The following is a 14162-nucleotide window of genomic DNA, read 5'->3' on the forward strand; positions in this document are numbered from 1 at the left end:
TTCAAAGTACTTCCTGGGCGAAGAATGTTTTTTATCTAAATTAGATTTGTAAGAAATTGTTCAAAAATATCTTCCCTTTGTGATTGCCCTTCCCGTTTTAAGTAGTTTATGGCATGGCAAATTTCAAACACCAAAAATGAGATTTTATAAATGTGTTTCTATCGGCTTGAAAAAAAAATAACAGGAATTTAAAACACACCCCGAGAAACTTACAATGTTTAAGCACCTGTTATTATCCTCCTATACCAACATTAATTTTCTTTTCTCAGTTGTCATCGATCCCAGGCCTAGATGATGTCACAGTTGAAGTCTCCCCTGTAAGTGTCCCTGGAGTCACAAATGAAACCCCTTCAGAGCCATCACAGGTAAGTGTTAACTTCCAAGAATCATGAGCAGATTTTTCTGGTTGAGCCAGATAGACCTAAGCAGCAGACTTGATGGAAAAAATTAAACATGTAATGCTTTGAATAATAATATTTTAAAGCCTTAAGAGAAAATGAAGTTTGGGGGGAAAAAATTACCTGTTTTGTTATTTTGAAGGGCTTCTTGAAGTTTATATTTTCTTTGATCTATCTAGGAAAAGTCTTAAGTGTAACTATGTTCTTCAAGCTCACGATGGAAATTTTTTTCTAAGTTTTTATAAAATTACTTTTTAGACGTTTTATTATAAAAGCTCTCACCTATACACGATAATAGAACAGTACAGGGAATATCCAAATGCCCATTACTCAGATTCACCAGATAAGATTTTTGTGGTCAACTTTCATCTATTTATTACTTGCTGTAGTGAGTCCCAGGCATCTTGTCAGTGAAATGTAAATCCTGGAGCATCTCTGAAAAGTTCTGACATCTTCTTGCAGAGCCACAATGTCTTTATCGTGTACAATGTAATTGACAGTAACTGCCTGTATTATCTAATGTTTTTTTACTCAGAGTGTGCTCCATGCACCAGCAGTGTGGTCATCACCTGGGGGCTTATTAGAAATATCAGGCTCCACTGCAGACTTACTAGCTCAGAATCTGCTTTATTTAAAATATATTTTATTGATTTCAGAGAGAGGAAGGGAGAGGGAAAGAGAGATGAAACCATCAGTGGTGGGAGAATATCATCGATTGGCTTCCTCCTTCATGTCCCCAACTTGAGGATTAAGCCTGCAATCCAGGCATGTGCCCTACCCAGGAATCAATCTGGTTCATGGATCTGTGCTCAACCACTGGGCAGCACTGGCCAGGCCAGAATCTACATTTTAACAGGATCCCTAGGTGGTTTGCAGGTCCTTGAAAGTTGAGAGATACTGATCTAAGAAATACTAAATGTCTAAAAAAGTGTGTTTCTGGATTTGATTTGTTCAGATCTGTAACATAGTAAGGCTCACACTTTACATTTGGTTCTTATGCTGTAATTTCCATTTATTCTCTGTATAAGTTTAAATTCCTAATTTTATTTCAAGAAATAAAAATTGATTTAGAATAATCTCTAGTGTATCTCAGTGAGGTATTAAAATTCCAAATAAAGTCAACAATAGAGTAGTGGTCTACCAAGTAATACTGAGCAAGTACACTCCCTATCTATAGAAAATTCTGCATTTGTACATGGAGGTACTTTGCACAGGACTTTTTTTTAGATCATTATTGTATGATAATGACTAACACATAAAGGATGCCAAGCATACTTCTAAGTGCTTTTCATAACTTAACTTATTTAATCCTCATAACAATTGTACAAAGTAAATACTATATGATCACTTCTATTTTACATATGAATCTAATAAAGTATACAGAGGATAAGTAATTTGCTAAGGATCAAACAATAAGTGTAAGAGCTGCAATTTTAACCCAGGCTTCTGGTGCCAAAAGTCCTAGGTCTTACCTGCTACACTACACTGCCTTCAGCAACTATGTTGAATTCATTTAAACATATTGAGCCCATGTGTTATGAGGCACTGTAGGAGGACCCATATATGTGTGTGCATATAGATAGATAGATAGATAGATAGATAGATAGATAGATAGATGGATAGATAGAGATATTATATTTTTATTGATTTCAGAGGAAGGGAGAGAGAGAAAGAGAGAGAGAGAGAGAGAGAGAGAGAGAGAGAGAGAGAGAGACAGAAACATCAATGATGAGAGAGAATCATTGATCAGCTGCCTCCTGCATGCCTCACATTGGGGATCAAGCCCACAACCTGAGCATATACCCTGACTGGAAGTTGAACAATGACCTCCTCGTTCATAGGTCAGTGCTCAACCAGAGCCATATATTTAGATATAGGTGTCTGGAATAAATTAGATAACCATTTACTTAACCATTAGCTACTAGAAAATTTAAGAACCATTTAATTAATATAGGAAATTCCATTATGAAAGGCTATTGGAATATATGATATATGAAGAAATGCAGATGTTTAACTTTACAAGGTTCTTTCAATTAAATATGGACCACCCTTTTTCTAAAATATGATATATAAAAATATTAAGAAAGTGTTTTCACTCTACCTAATAGAGTGGATACTAACTGTCATATGTTCATATAAATTTTTAAGTGGTATCTGTATAACTTTGAATATTAATTTCCCAAGTGTTATTATGAATGCCACCTATAATATGTCTTTGAAAACTTAGGCAGTTGTATTTGTCTTGCCTATTTAAGGTCTCAAAAAATTTATTATGAGTAATCACAGCAAAATTTTCTAAAATTCAGAATAACCTGATATATCTGGCAATTCTATTTTTAAATTGTATACTATTTCATTTGGAGAATTTTTGAAGTTCTGATGGCCTCCTGAGTTTAAAAATTGTGGTAAAGTTGTGTGTTGATTAGTGCCCAAAGTCCTAGGTCTTACCTGCTACACTACATAAATTATATAATTTAATAATATAATTTCTTATTATGTTCTTAATATTCAAATCAACTTATTTTGTCTCCATTGTTAATTGGTATATATTTGTAAAATATTTTGAATGGACTTAAGTATTAAGTATTGCTTAATATGGAATTTTCATTGGCATTACAATCAACTCAATTATCAGATAAAGGATGATCATGCCTTTTCTTAATCATCCATTCCTTGCAATCTCTATATGAGTCAAAGATCCAAGATTTGCATTCTGATTTTTCTGCAACTTTAATTTTATGGTATGGATTTCATCATTACTCACAATAGAACATCCAGTTATGTGGATTGAGAATAAAATGAAGGACAGTTGAGAGATGTGATAGAGAATTTATTGGGTCATTCAAATAGGAAAGGTGTAAGACCAGTCATAATTAAACCTTGTTGAGGTTCTGATTAGTAGGCAAAAGTTAACATGTTTTGAGATCCAGAGGGCCTGCATGTAATTATCATTTATAATATCTGACTGCAATATTGTACGAGTTTATTATTCATAATTTTTTAAGAACTTACTTGGGTATTGTTTGAATTCTTTATTTAATTAAATGTTTTTGACTTTTTGTATTTATTTTACCCATGAATAAATACACACACACACTACACACACACACACACACACACACACTCCTTTTTTGTGCAATTAATGGTGTCACATAACAATAGAAACCTGAGGGATTTTTGGATGTCTTAGTCACTTCAGTTTTTTTGACAGATTTAATTTCTATTTGAATTATCTGAGGAAGAACCTTACTTTATAATTCATATTTTTTAAACTATGGATATTTAAAGGTATTTCTTGACTTGTCTACATTTCAGCATAGACATAAAATTGATTTCATCCTGTTAAGGAAATTCCTCTTGATGCTGATATATGGAAAATGAGTGAAAATTCGTAATAGGAAACTTACTTTAAATGTTCAGGTTGGTAGAAAAATCCATAACTTTATAGAGACAGGCCTACCTTTGCACTTAAGAAAAGGCATAGTAGCTGTCTGGAAACAGTACTGTGAGAACTGCTCGTAAGATAAAAGATCATTCCCCAATATATTTTGCTGTAAGTAGTATTTAGTCTTTAATTTTGACTTTGTGAAGAATGCTACTATTAATAGTTCACACAAAAACAGATAAATTTTGTCTGAAAAGTGAGTTTTTCTTCCATAAATTCTCTAAGCATTGCTTTCTGAGATGTTAGAATAGCTATAGCTACTTAGAAAAAGATTTTTTAGTAAATGAAGAATTCGATTGTGTAGATGGTAGATACCTGGAAAATTAGTTCATTGTCCATTAGAGTTGAACAATAGACAAATCAAATAGTTTTATTAGCTTTATTAGAAGTTTTATTAAAGTAATATGTCCACCTATAATTCATCTTTTTTATCAGCACCCTGGAGAAAAGTAAAGCAAAATTCTAATATTTTTATTTCCATAAATATATTTGCATTCTTAAGGAACAATATAATGTTTTTAAGTATAGCTTCCTCTGATATCATTTAAATGTTTATAAATATTTGGAAACATCTTATAATTAAATTATTGCTATTTAAATTCATAAATATTATTTTTCTGATATTAATTGCTTTAGAATTATAAAAAGAAACTTCCCTTTTAAGTAACATGATGGACCCCTTTTGTGAACTGTCTAAAGATTTACACGCAATACTCTCTACAGCAGAACAGTTTACAAGAATCTGGACCACAGGAAAGTGAAGTAACAGCAGAAAATATCTTAACTGTAGCCAAGGATCCAAGATATGCCAGATATCTCAAAATGGTTCAAGTGGTAAGCTGATTTGGTCTGTCTTCTCTGTGTAGCAGCCTCTTTTGAAATTCTTGACCCTAGAGTTTCATTGTCATTTTCAACCTAACAACTGATAAACTGAGTTACTCAAGTTTTCTACTCCCTTACTTATTTCTTTCCTGTGTTCAATTAATACACTGAAAAAAAGTCATCAGAAGTCAACTCTTTCTAATTAAAATTGATCTCACACTTCCAACTAACAGTTTAATCTAGATTTATATCATTTTTTTTTTTTTTTGCTTTCCGTAAAATTATTGCAAATCTTGGATGTATTGTTAGAGGAATGAAAGTGGACTATTCATATGGCTTTAGCTTAGTATCCATATGCTAGCACAGATAATTTTTTTTGTATATTTTTATTCTGAATTTTATCTGTCAGTGGTTTGGTTCATAGAAAAGAGCATACATCTCTTGGCCATGCAAGGTAATGCTTTTAATTTATTATATGATTTCAGAATTTATTTATTTTTTCCTAAGAAATCATTCCATGGTATGACACCAGAAATATCTGCAGCTGTCCATAACAGCAAAAGCCAATTTCCTTTCATTCCTGTAGGAAGCCCTGTTATAGTTGAAGGAGCTATCTGCCCATCACTTTTCTGTCAATGAAAAGAGTAATGTTTTTGTACCATTCCATTATCAGGCGAAGGAAGTACTAATACTAAAGAAGAACAGATTTATTTTGCTGTCCATGCATTTTTTTATCACCAAAATAATTTAAAACAGATGCTATCTGGCAACCAGAAAGAGTGGATGGACTCATTTGGAAACTGTAGTGGTCACAATGGGAAGGAGAGAGTACCTTCGCTTTTCCTGGCTGTCAGAGCGGTGGGTTTGTCACTTTCAGAATTCTCCTTAGACGGTCAAAACCCTGGGCTCTATCCAGTCTGTAGGAAAAACTAAATCAGTCTTTGGGATGAAACTATCTGAATTCCTTTTATTAAAAGAATAAAGTAGAGTTGTTTTGATATAAACCATGATAAATTAGTTTTTTAAAGCTAGAATCCAGGAAGGCTTAAGCTAAGTTTAAAATGTGGATTGTTAAAAACTGTGTTTGACTCTCAAACAAAAAAGGAAAGAAAGGTTTCGGAATGACTCTTCTTGCCTAACATATAAAGTATTATATAGGAAAATCTGTTGGATGGCTTCTATAAGAAGGCCCAGGCATTTTTGATAAAAGACTATATCTTAGGATAACTTGTATTCATATATATATATATATATATATATATATATATATATATATATATATATATATTTGTGTGTGTGTGTATGTGTGTGTGTATGTCGATGAATATATATATATTATATATATATATATATATATATATATATATATATATATAATATATATTCATTGATTTCAAGAGGAAGGTAGAGGGAGAGAGAGATAGAAACATCAGCGATGAGAGAATCATTGATCAGTTGCCTCCTGCACGCCCCTCACTGGGGAGTGAGCCCGCAACCCGGGCATGTGCCCTGACCAGAATCAAACCATGACCTCCTGGTTCATAGGTCGACGTTCATGCTGGCCCGGCATAACTTATATTCTTAATGCATTACCTCTGATTTTACAAAAATTTTAAAAACACTTTTCTTTTTCTGTATAAAATACTGTCCATTCCACAAGTGTTTATTAAACACTTACTTTAAGGTACTATACTAGGTATTGTTTAGATTTAATTTAGCCAGCTTAGGTTTCTAGATCCACTTGAAATTATTTTGTTATTAATTATTTTAAGAAGTTCCATGTAAATGGCTCCTTTAGCATTCATTTTTTTATTCCTGTGCCTTCCTATCTCACCAGATGTAAAAGCCAAAGTCCTTCACAGGCCTACAAGATACTGTACAACTTAGCTCTCTCTTTACCTCTTTGATCTCTTACCGGGGCTTACTCTGCTCCAGCTCTGCTGGCTTCCTTGATGTCCCTCAAGGCCTTTGCATCAGCTGTTCTCTCTGCCTCAAACATTTTTCCCCAGGTATCATTGATGTACACCTTCACTTCCTTCAAATCTTTACCCATGTGGTACCTTCTGTCTGGCCCTATTCCTTTTACCACTTACCTGCTATATGTTTCTTCATATAAACTTCTGATATTACTTTAAACTAGAGGCCTGGTGCACAGGATTCATGCATTGGTGTAGGACATGGCCTGCGGGGATCAGCCTGCTGTGGGAGTGCTGCTCATCCTGGTCTGCCAAGGGGCTGTGGACCCGCCCTCTGAGTGGCTGCTCCCTGGTCCTGCATCTTCTGTGGAGCCAGAGTATTCACCTGTCCAGGACCTACCTGGTCAGGGACAATGCTATCAGGGACAGTGTTATTGTCCCTAGGTTCCTGGGCCTAGGGACAATAGCCCTGAGAGGCTACAGAGCAGGCTTCAGTCCCTCAGTGGCCACAAACCCACCTCCCAGCTCTGTGAGCCCAGCAGTGGTGTTGCTTGGCCTCTGGAGGAAGCAGCAGGGAGTGAAGAGGAGGAGCCTGGGGCAAAGAGGCAAAGATTGCAACCTGGGTTCCTGCTGGTTGGCCTGGGGTTCACAGTGGGAGTAGCCACTCATCCCAGTCAGCCAAATGGTGCTCCCACTGTGGTAGGGCACTGACCATCAGGGGGCAGCTCCTGCATTGGGTATCTGCCCCCTGGTGGTCAGTGCACATCATAGTGACTGGCCGACTAGTCGTTCTGGTTATTCCGCCTTTTGGTAGCTGGGCTTTTATTATATAGGATACTACATATCCTACATACTGTGTTTGTGTATCTCCCTGCATAAGAACATAAACTCCATGAGGGTAGGGGATTACTTGGGGTACTGCACTATTCCCAGTTCCTAGAACAATACCTGACACATAGTGCTTACCAATGAATAATAAAAATGCCTGTGTTTCTGTAGGCCATTTTACCTTTTGATGGGTGATAGATTTCTTTTTTACACTGGCTCAGTGATTTTTAGATTGATAAGCTCTGTCAAAATACAGGTTCCTGGTTCCTACCCTACTGAATTAAAATCTCTGAAGTTGGGAACTTTAAGCCCAGAGCATATCTATTTCAAAAAAAAAAAAAAAAAAAAAAAAAAAAAAAAAAAAAAAAAAAAGCGCTTCTCATTAAGAACTATTTTAAAATATTCCAACCTATATTATAACAACATTAAAATAAGTTTTATTTAGAAACAATTAAGAAAATAAATGATTATTCTTTTTAGTTTTTTAAGTTCGGTAGTACTTTAACTTCAGTCCATTCCTTTTGCTTGGTGTCACCAATTATGGGCAGGGGGTCAGTTTCTCCTGCCTCAGACTTTTCCTGTTTTTAGCCCAGTTTTTCTGATTTCAGTCCTTTGCCTCCTCTCCGCCTTTGGTACGGGTATTTCTGATTCCTCAACATTTCCAGGGTTCTGGAAGTGTACTTGGCCTATCTATACAGAGTCATCAATCATTATTTTACCTGCTTTTAATTTCCATGTTATTTTGGTTCAGATATACCTCTGAGTCATCAAAAGTGGAGTTTGAGTCTCACTGTTTGGGGGCAATTTTCAAGAGGAAAGGGGAACAACATCTTTACACTGCCATCTTTAAACTACAAGTTCATCCAAGTTAAATTTCATTTTATTGTTTTCAGCTTATTGTGCCAGCCTGGATCCCAGAATCTTATTTCCCAACTTTTGTTTCCTACCGCTCCCTGTCCTGAATTCCATTCTTCAAACCAAACCACAAATCCTTCCCAATATATGCTCCATGTTTTTCCACCTCCAAATCTAGATTCTCCTTCTCTTCATTACTGCAAGCCCAGATTCTACTCATCTAACACAGTCCTATGAACACTTCCACTAAATCCTCCCAGATTCCTAATCCACCAACACATAAAACTTAGGCGATATCTCCCAACATTGACCAGTCTAACCATGATATCTATGTTTTTTATGAAACTTACCACTTCATACCTAGTTCATTGATCACTTACACATATTTTGTCTCTCCTATTGAAAAAGGAAATCATGAAAGGAAAAGCTGTGTCTTGATCTTTGTATTCACTTTAACACCTTGCCAATAAAGGTGCTCCATCAATATTTATTGAATGGACTATTTTATCCTGCATGTTCACTCTCCTTTCCAGCTTTGTGTCACCTGGAAATGTATAGAAGTGCTCCCATTTCTTCAAACATTTTTATCTAAAATGTTCTGTAGGACCAAAGCAAAAATAGACTTCCTCACAGTTAACATGAATCTACCAATAATTGCTCTGCTTACGCCATCTATAAATCTACCATGTCTCCTGTTTCCTAAGTATACCATGAGTGACTGTCAAAATGTCCAATGTCCTTGATTGTTTTTCCTGGACATTGTCACTACTACAGTTCCTGTCACTTCTGCATCATCATTCACTTCTTTCTCTGTTAAAATCCTATATAATAAAAGCCTAATATGCAAATTGTCCCCTTGGACAGTTGTTCAACTGGGAGTTCAACTGGGACACCTGGAGTTCAACAGCTCACTATGACATGCGCTGACACGGGGTGGCATGGAACATGGCAGGGCATTAGAGACACTGTGCTGGCAGCAAGCAATAGTAGAGGTGCTGCCGGCCCTGATAGGTCCTGATGAAAGCGGGAACGTGATGGGGTGGTGGAACAGGTGAGCGGGTGGCACCAGGCCAACTCGGGTATGAGCGGGGTGCCCAGTTGCCCTGTTGATTGCCCCATGGATGGTGACCAGTAGTGGTGACGGGGGACACAGCCACCACCTTGGTCCCAGGCACTAAGGGAGCCAGGAGGGGGGCCTGGCCCTGATCAATTACTCAACAGGCATGATGGTGGAGCAGGTGAGGGGGCAGCGCCAGGCCAAGGTGGGGTGCCAGGCAGGGCTTTGGGGCAGGAGTTGGGGCCTGATCTCTGCAGGCCACCCAGAGGGACCCCACCCGTGCACAGATCCGTGTACTGGGCCTCTAGTATAAGTATGAAATAGTTTAATCAGTTCCCCTCAATGCTCGCTTTATCTGTTCAAGGAGAAAATTTTCAGTATGTAAGAATTCATCAGATTCTGCTGAAACTGGTTTGGCTGAGTGGTTAGAGCGTCGGTCTGTGGACTGAAGGGTCTTGGGTTCGATTCCAGTTGGGGGCATGTACCTTGGTTGCGGGCACATCCCCAGTAGGGGGTGTGCAAAAGGCAACTGATCGATGGTTCTCTCTCATCGATGTTTCTAACTTTCTATCCCTTTCTCTGTAAAAAAATCAATAAAATATATTTAAAAAAAGATCAAACTCTTAAAAAAAAGAATTTCCATATATCTGGATATGTAAAATATGCCTTTCAATTGCCAGTTCTTATTTATTAATTCCATCCCACTAAGTATTAACTAAGGATATTTACTTATTTTAAAATTTCATCTTTGCTCTATACAAATTCTCTCTCTCTCTGTCTCTCTGTCTGTCTCTCACTTTAGGCTATTGTTTTTGATTTCCTTGTATCTCTCCTCTTAATTACCTTCTAGTTCTCCCACTGTGGTCTTTTTTCCTCCTGTCATTAATTGAGGATTTTTAAAATTATATTTTTTTACTGAGGTAGCATTGGTTAAAAACATTATATAAATTTCAATTATACAACATTATTATTCTGTGTCTATACTCTATTGCATGTTCACCCCTTAAGTCTAGTTTCCATCTGTTACCATACATTTTTTGCCCTTCCTCACCCTATCCCTTGCCTCTGGTAATCACCTTTCTATTTTCTGTATCTATACGTTTATTTTTGTTGTGTTAGTTCATGCTACTTTTTTGTTTTATATTTCACATATAAAGTGAAGTCAGACAGTTTTTGTACTTTTCCATTTGATTTATTTCATTTAGCATACCGTATTTTTCGGACCATAAGACGCTCCGGACCATAAGACGCACCAGTTTTTAGAGAAGGGAAATGAAGAAAAAAAGATTCTGAAACAAATAGTGTCCTAAAATATTTTATGTGCATTAAAATCCAACATCACAGTCATAAACACATGTAATCAACCCTGTAAAGTAAACAGCAGCATTTAGAACCATTTTAGAGCTGGGCAAGCACACAGAGACCACACAGAGCCAGGCAAGTAAAAAAACTTTTTTTTAAAAGTATATGTGTAGGCTATATTTGGGCCATAAGACGCAGGGACTTTCCCACCCCACTTCTGGGGGGAAAAAAGTGCGTCTTATGGTCCGAAAAATACGGTAATACCCTCAAGATCTTTCTGTGTTGTCACAAATGGCATTTTCCCCTTTTTATGACTGAATAATATTCCATTGTATATATACCACGTTTTCATTCATTCATCCATCAATAGACACTTAGCTTGTCTTCATATGTTGGTTATTATAAATAATACTGCAATAAACATAGGGGTACATGTATATTTTTAGTTAGTATTTTCATATTCTTATGGATTAAATACACAGATAAGGAATTGCTGGATCATATGATAGTTGTTTTTTTTTTGTTTTGTTTTTTTTGAGGAATCTTCATACTGCTTTTCATAATAGCTCTACCAGTTTACAACCCCGTCAGCACTGTATGAGAGTTTCCTTTTTCAACATTTTCTCTAACTCTTATTTCTTGTCTTTTAATAATAGACATTCTAGCAGGTGTGAGGCCTGTTGTGGTTTTGATTTGCATTTCCCTAATAATTAGTGATGCTTGAACATTTTTCATATGTCTTTGGCTATCTGTATATCTTCCTTAAAAAATGTCTATTCAGGTTTCCTGCCCTGAGGATTCTTTACTCTTTGATTTCTATTTAAACCCCCTTGTGGGTTTAGCTGAGTATCATCTTTTGATTCTTCTGAATAACTTAGCACTTTTCCAGGAGTATAATCATTCTATTGACTTAAGTCATCATCAAAAATATTGTTCTTCAACAGCATCTGCAGAGTTAATAGTGTTTTCTATATCCATATCTTCACAGAAATACAACTACTTAGGAGAACAGATGACAATATCACCCATTGCAATCTGTGTCATTGAACCCTTCAGTTTCTGCCACTGACAAGGGAAGAACCTAGATAGCTTTGTATCTCTGTACTTCCTGTTTACTGTATTAGTCTTCTAATCAATTGTCCATTCTCCTAAGATGGTTTAGTTCCTTGAGTGTGACTGAGAACAAACAAGGCTCAATAGGCTATAGATAGAAAGGAAAACAAGTGTGAACATTTCCTATAAGAAGTAACCTAATACCAGTTCATTCTGGAGGGAGCTTCAGTAAAAATTGCCTTCTCAATATCGGAAAGTGTTTCACTTTCCCTACAAGTGTGTAGATTTTTATTAAAACACCAAATTTTTCTTGATCTCAGAAGGTGACTAAAGTTTCTCTAGCTTACCTGCTACTCAAAATTTTGTTTTAGTTATTAATGTAGAGAAAGACCAGTATCTGCATAACTCACCAAAGTGTTGTGCTTTGTCTAGTGGTATGGTCTTGAGTAGTTTCTCACCCATTGTACAGGTACACAGTACTACATGTTAACAAAGCTGAATTTTAGGAGCCTACAATCTGGATAGGGGATTGCTTGTATTAACAAAAGGGAAGATAGCATTAGCATGGTCCAAAAAACAAACCAAAAAAAAAAAAATCTGTCTTTCTCGGGGGGGAAAATCACTATATACAAACAGTTTAAAAATCTATTCTAGGATCCCCAAAATAATATTTCTATACCCTCAAAATGGAGTTAACAGTGCCAGAAGTACTCTTACCTCCTCCAGACAGTAATGGGATTTGCACTTAAGCTAAGCTATCATTCCACTTAAGCTAAGCTTATCTTTTTCCAAAATGTGATGTACTTTAACTCAGCATCTTAATACTCACTAGAGACTAGACCCTCAACCCTCTTGTGATGACTTCTCTTGCTTCCTTTCTGAATTTTTGTTTAGAACCACTTTATTCTCTCTAGTAAGGCAGAGAGTAGACAAATGTTTCCAAGCCATTTTAATTTTTCTGCTATTATAAGTTTGCTGACCACCCATGTAGTGGTCACTCAGTTTTTACAGCAAGACATAGGGAGTCCTACAAATCACAAATAGATATTTTTTTAAACTTTCAGGCTTCAATGCACTGTAATCTTTTTGGCTTCCTTCCTGAGCTCCCACAAAATCTGCCTTTTCCTGAGCCTCGCTATCTCCTGGAATATCCTGCTTTTACATTTGCTTCGCCTCACTTCTACAAAACCTGCAAATTAATTTTAGAGCCTAAGTTGTTAAAACTGCTTAATTAATATAAGCTCCTTTGGACACAAGTCAGAAGCATTTTTCAAATGTCACCAGTACCAGTTCACAGAGAAATAAATAGGACCTTGTTTTTTGGTCTCCATACCTTTTCCTGTCACTCTCGGATTACTACCCTCTGTGAGGCATGCGTGAGGGCAGTTCCAGAAAGGAGTTGTTTTTGTAAGACATCTGGATGTCAAAGAGTACACCCAGATCTGTACTCTGTGCTTCTGGTATGCAACATGATACAGCTTCTCAGCTTTGTCACACAATCCCGTGTGGCCATGTTTGAGTCATGTCACCTTTTAAGACAGTTTCTTCATACATAAAGTGATTATCTCTAGATTTGTCCTCTATTTAATTGATCCAGATTTGGATCTCATTATTGATGAATATTCCTGGAACACCTGCTGGCATTTTCTGATTTTTTTTTTCCTTTTTAAGCAAGTTTTACACAAGATTTTTGAGTGAGTAATACTGTTTCGTTCCAAATGTGGCAGATAATTGATTTAATGCTTGTTGTCATAATAGTGCAGCACAAGCTTTTACTAAATTACATATTGCTTTTATAACTTAACTGGAATTGTGTACATAGATCACTTTTCCAACAATTCTCCCCCTTTTACTGGCAGGACTTGGTGAATGCTTTGCCAATAATAAATTGTGCATTGGAAAAGCCCGACTTCCACATTAACAAGCTAATGACTTGTCCTTTTTTAAACCAAATTTGCCAAAACAGTCTCTTCGGACACTTAGGCTTTTTTAAAGCTCTGTTTTGTTTGGCTGACTCCAAATGTGAATTGAATAATCTCCTGGTCCTGGTGGTTCTGATGCATCTGTTGCCAGCAGGGCATGCTGGCCTGGGGAAATGTGACTTCCATTACCTAAGGAGGAAGAGTCTCCAACTAATATTACAGATGTCCACCAAGAAGTGATGTACCTTGGACCTTGTGAAACCAATCAGGCATGAAGTCGAGTGCCCTTTAGATAAGGTGTAGTTTTTGTAAGAGTATTTAAAGGATTTCAAATCTTGTTTGGGAGCTCTAGAGAGCTCCAGGGTAAATTCCCCATCACTGACCAACGGTCTAGTCCAAAGTGGGTCAGCCCTGGCCAAGTAGCTCAGTTGGTTAGAGTGTTGTCCAGATAGAACAAGATTGTGGGTTCAATCTTCAGTCAATGCACATATACAAGAAGCAACCAATGAATGCATAAATAAGTGGAACAACAAATCGATCTTTCTTTCTCTTTTTTTCTCTCTC

The 14162-nt window shown here is 36.5% G+C and overlaps 1 protein-coding gene across 6 annotated transcripts in view; it reads left to right on the forward strand.

Annotated features, from left to right (window-relative positions):
- WASHC3 (WASH complex subunit 3) overlaps positions 1 to 14162 on the forward strand; it is a 41727-nt gene that overhangs the window by 11644 nt on the left and 15921 nt on the right. For 3 of the 6 annotated variants that reach the window (XM_036457265.1, XM_036457268.2, XM_036457267.2), the window contains 2 exons: positions 270 to 365; positions 4567 to 4677. In XM_036457265.1, coding sequence (XP_036313158.1) covers positions 270 to 365; positions 4567 to 4677 — 207 coding nt within the window. The remainder of the gene's footprint in view (positions 1 to 269; positions 366 to 4566; positions 4678 to 14162) is intronic. The other 3 variants (XM_036457269.2, XM_036457266.2, XM_036457270.2) reach the window with 2 other exon arrangements.

This window comes from Pipistrellus kuhlii, unplaced genomic scaffold, assembly GCF_014108245.1.
Source record: "Pipistrellus kuhlii isolate mPipKuh1 unplaced genomic scaffold, mPipKuh1.p scaffold_m20_p_3, whole genome shotgun sequence".
Classification (NCBI taxonomy): domain Eukaryota; kingdom Metazoa; phylum Chordata; class Mammalia; order Chiroptera; family Vespertilionidae; genus Pipistrellus; species Pipistrellus kuhlii.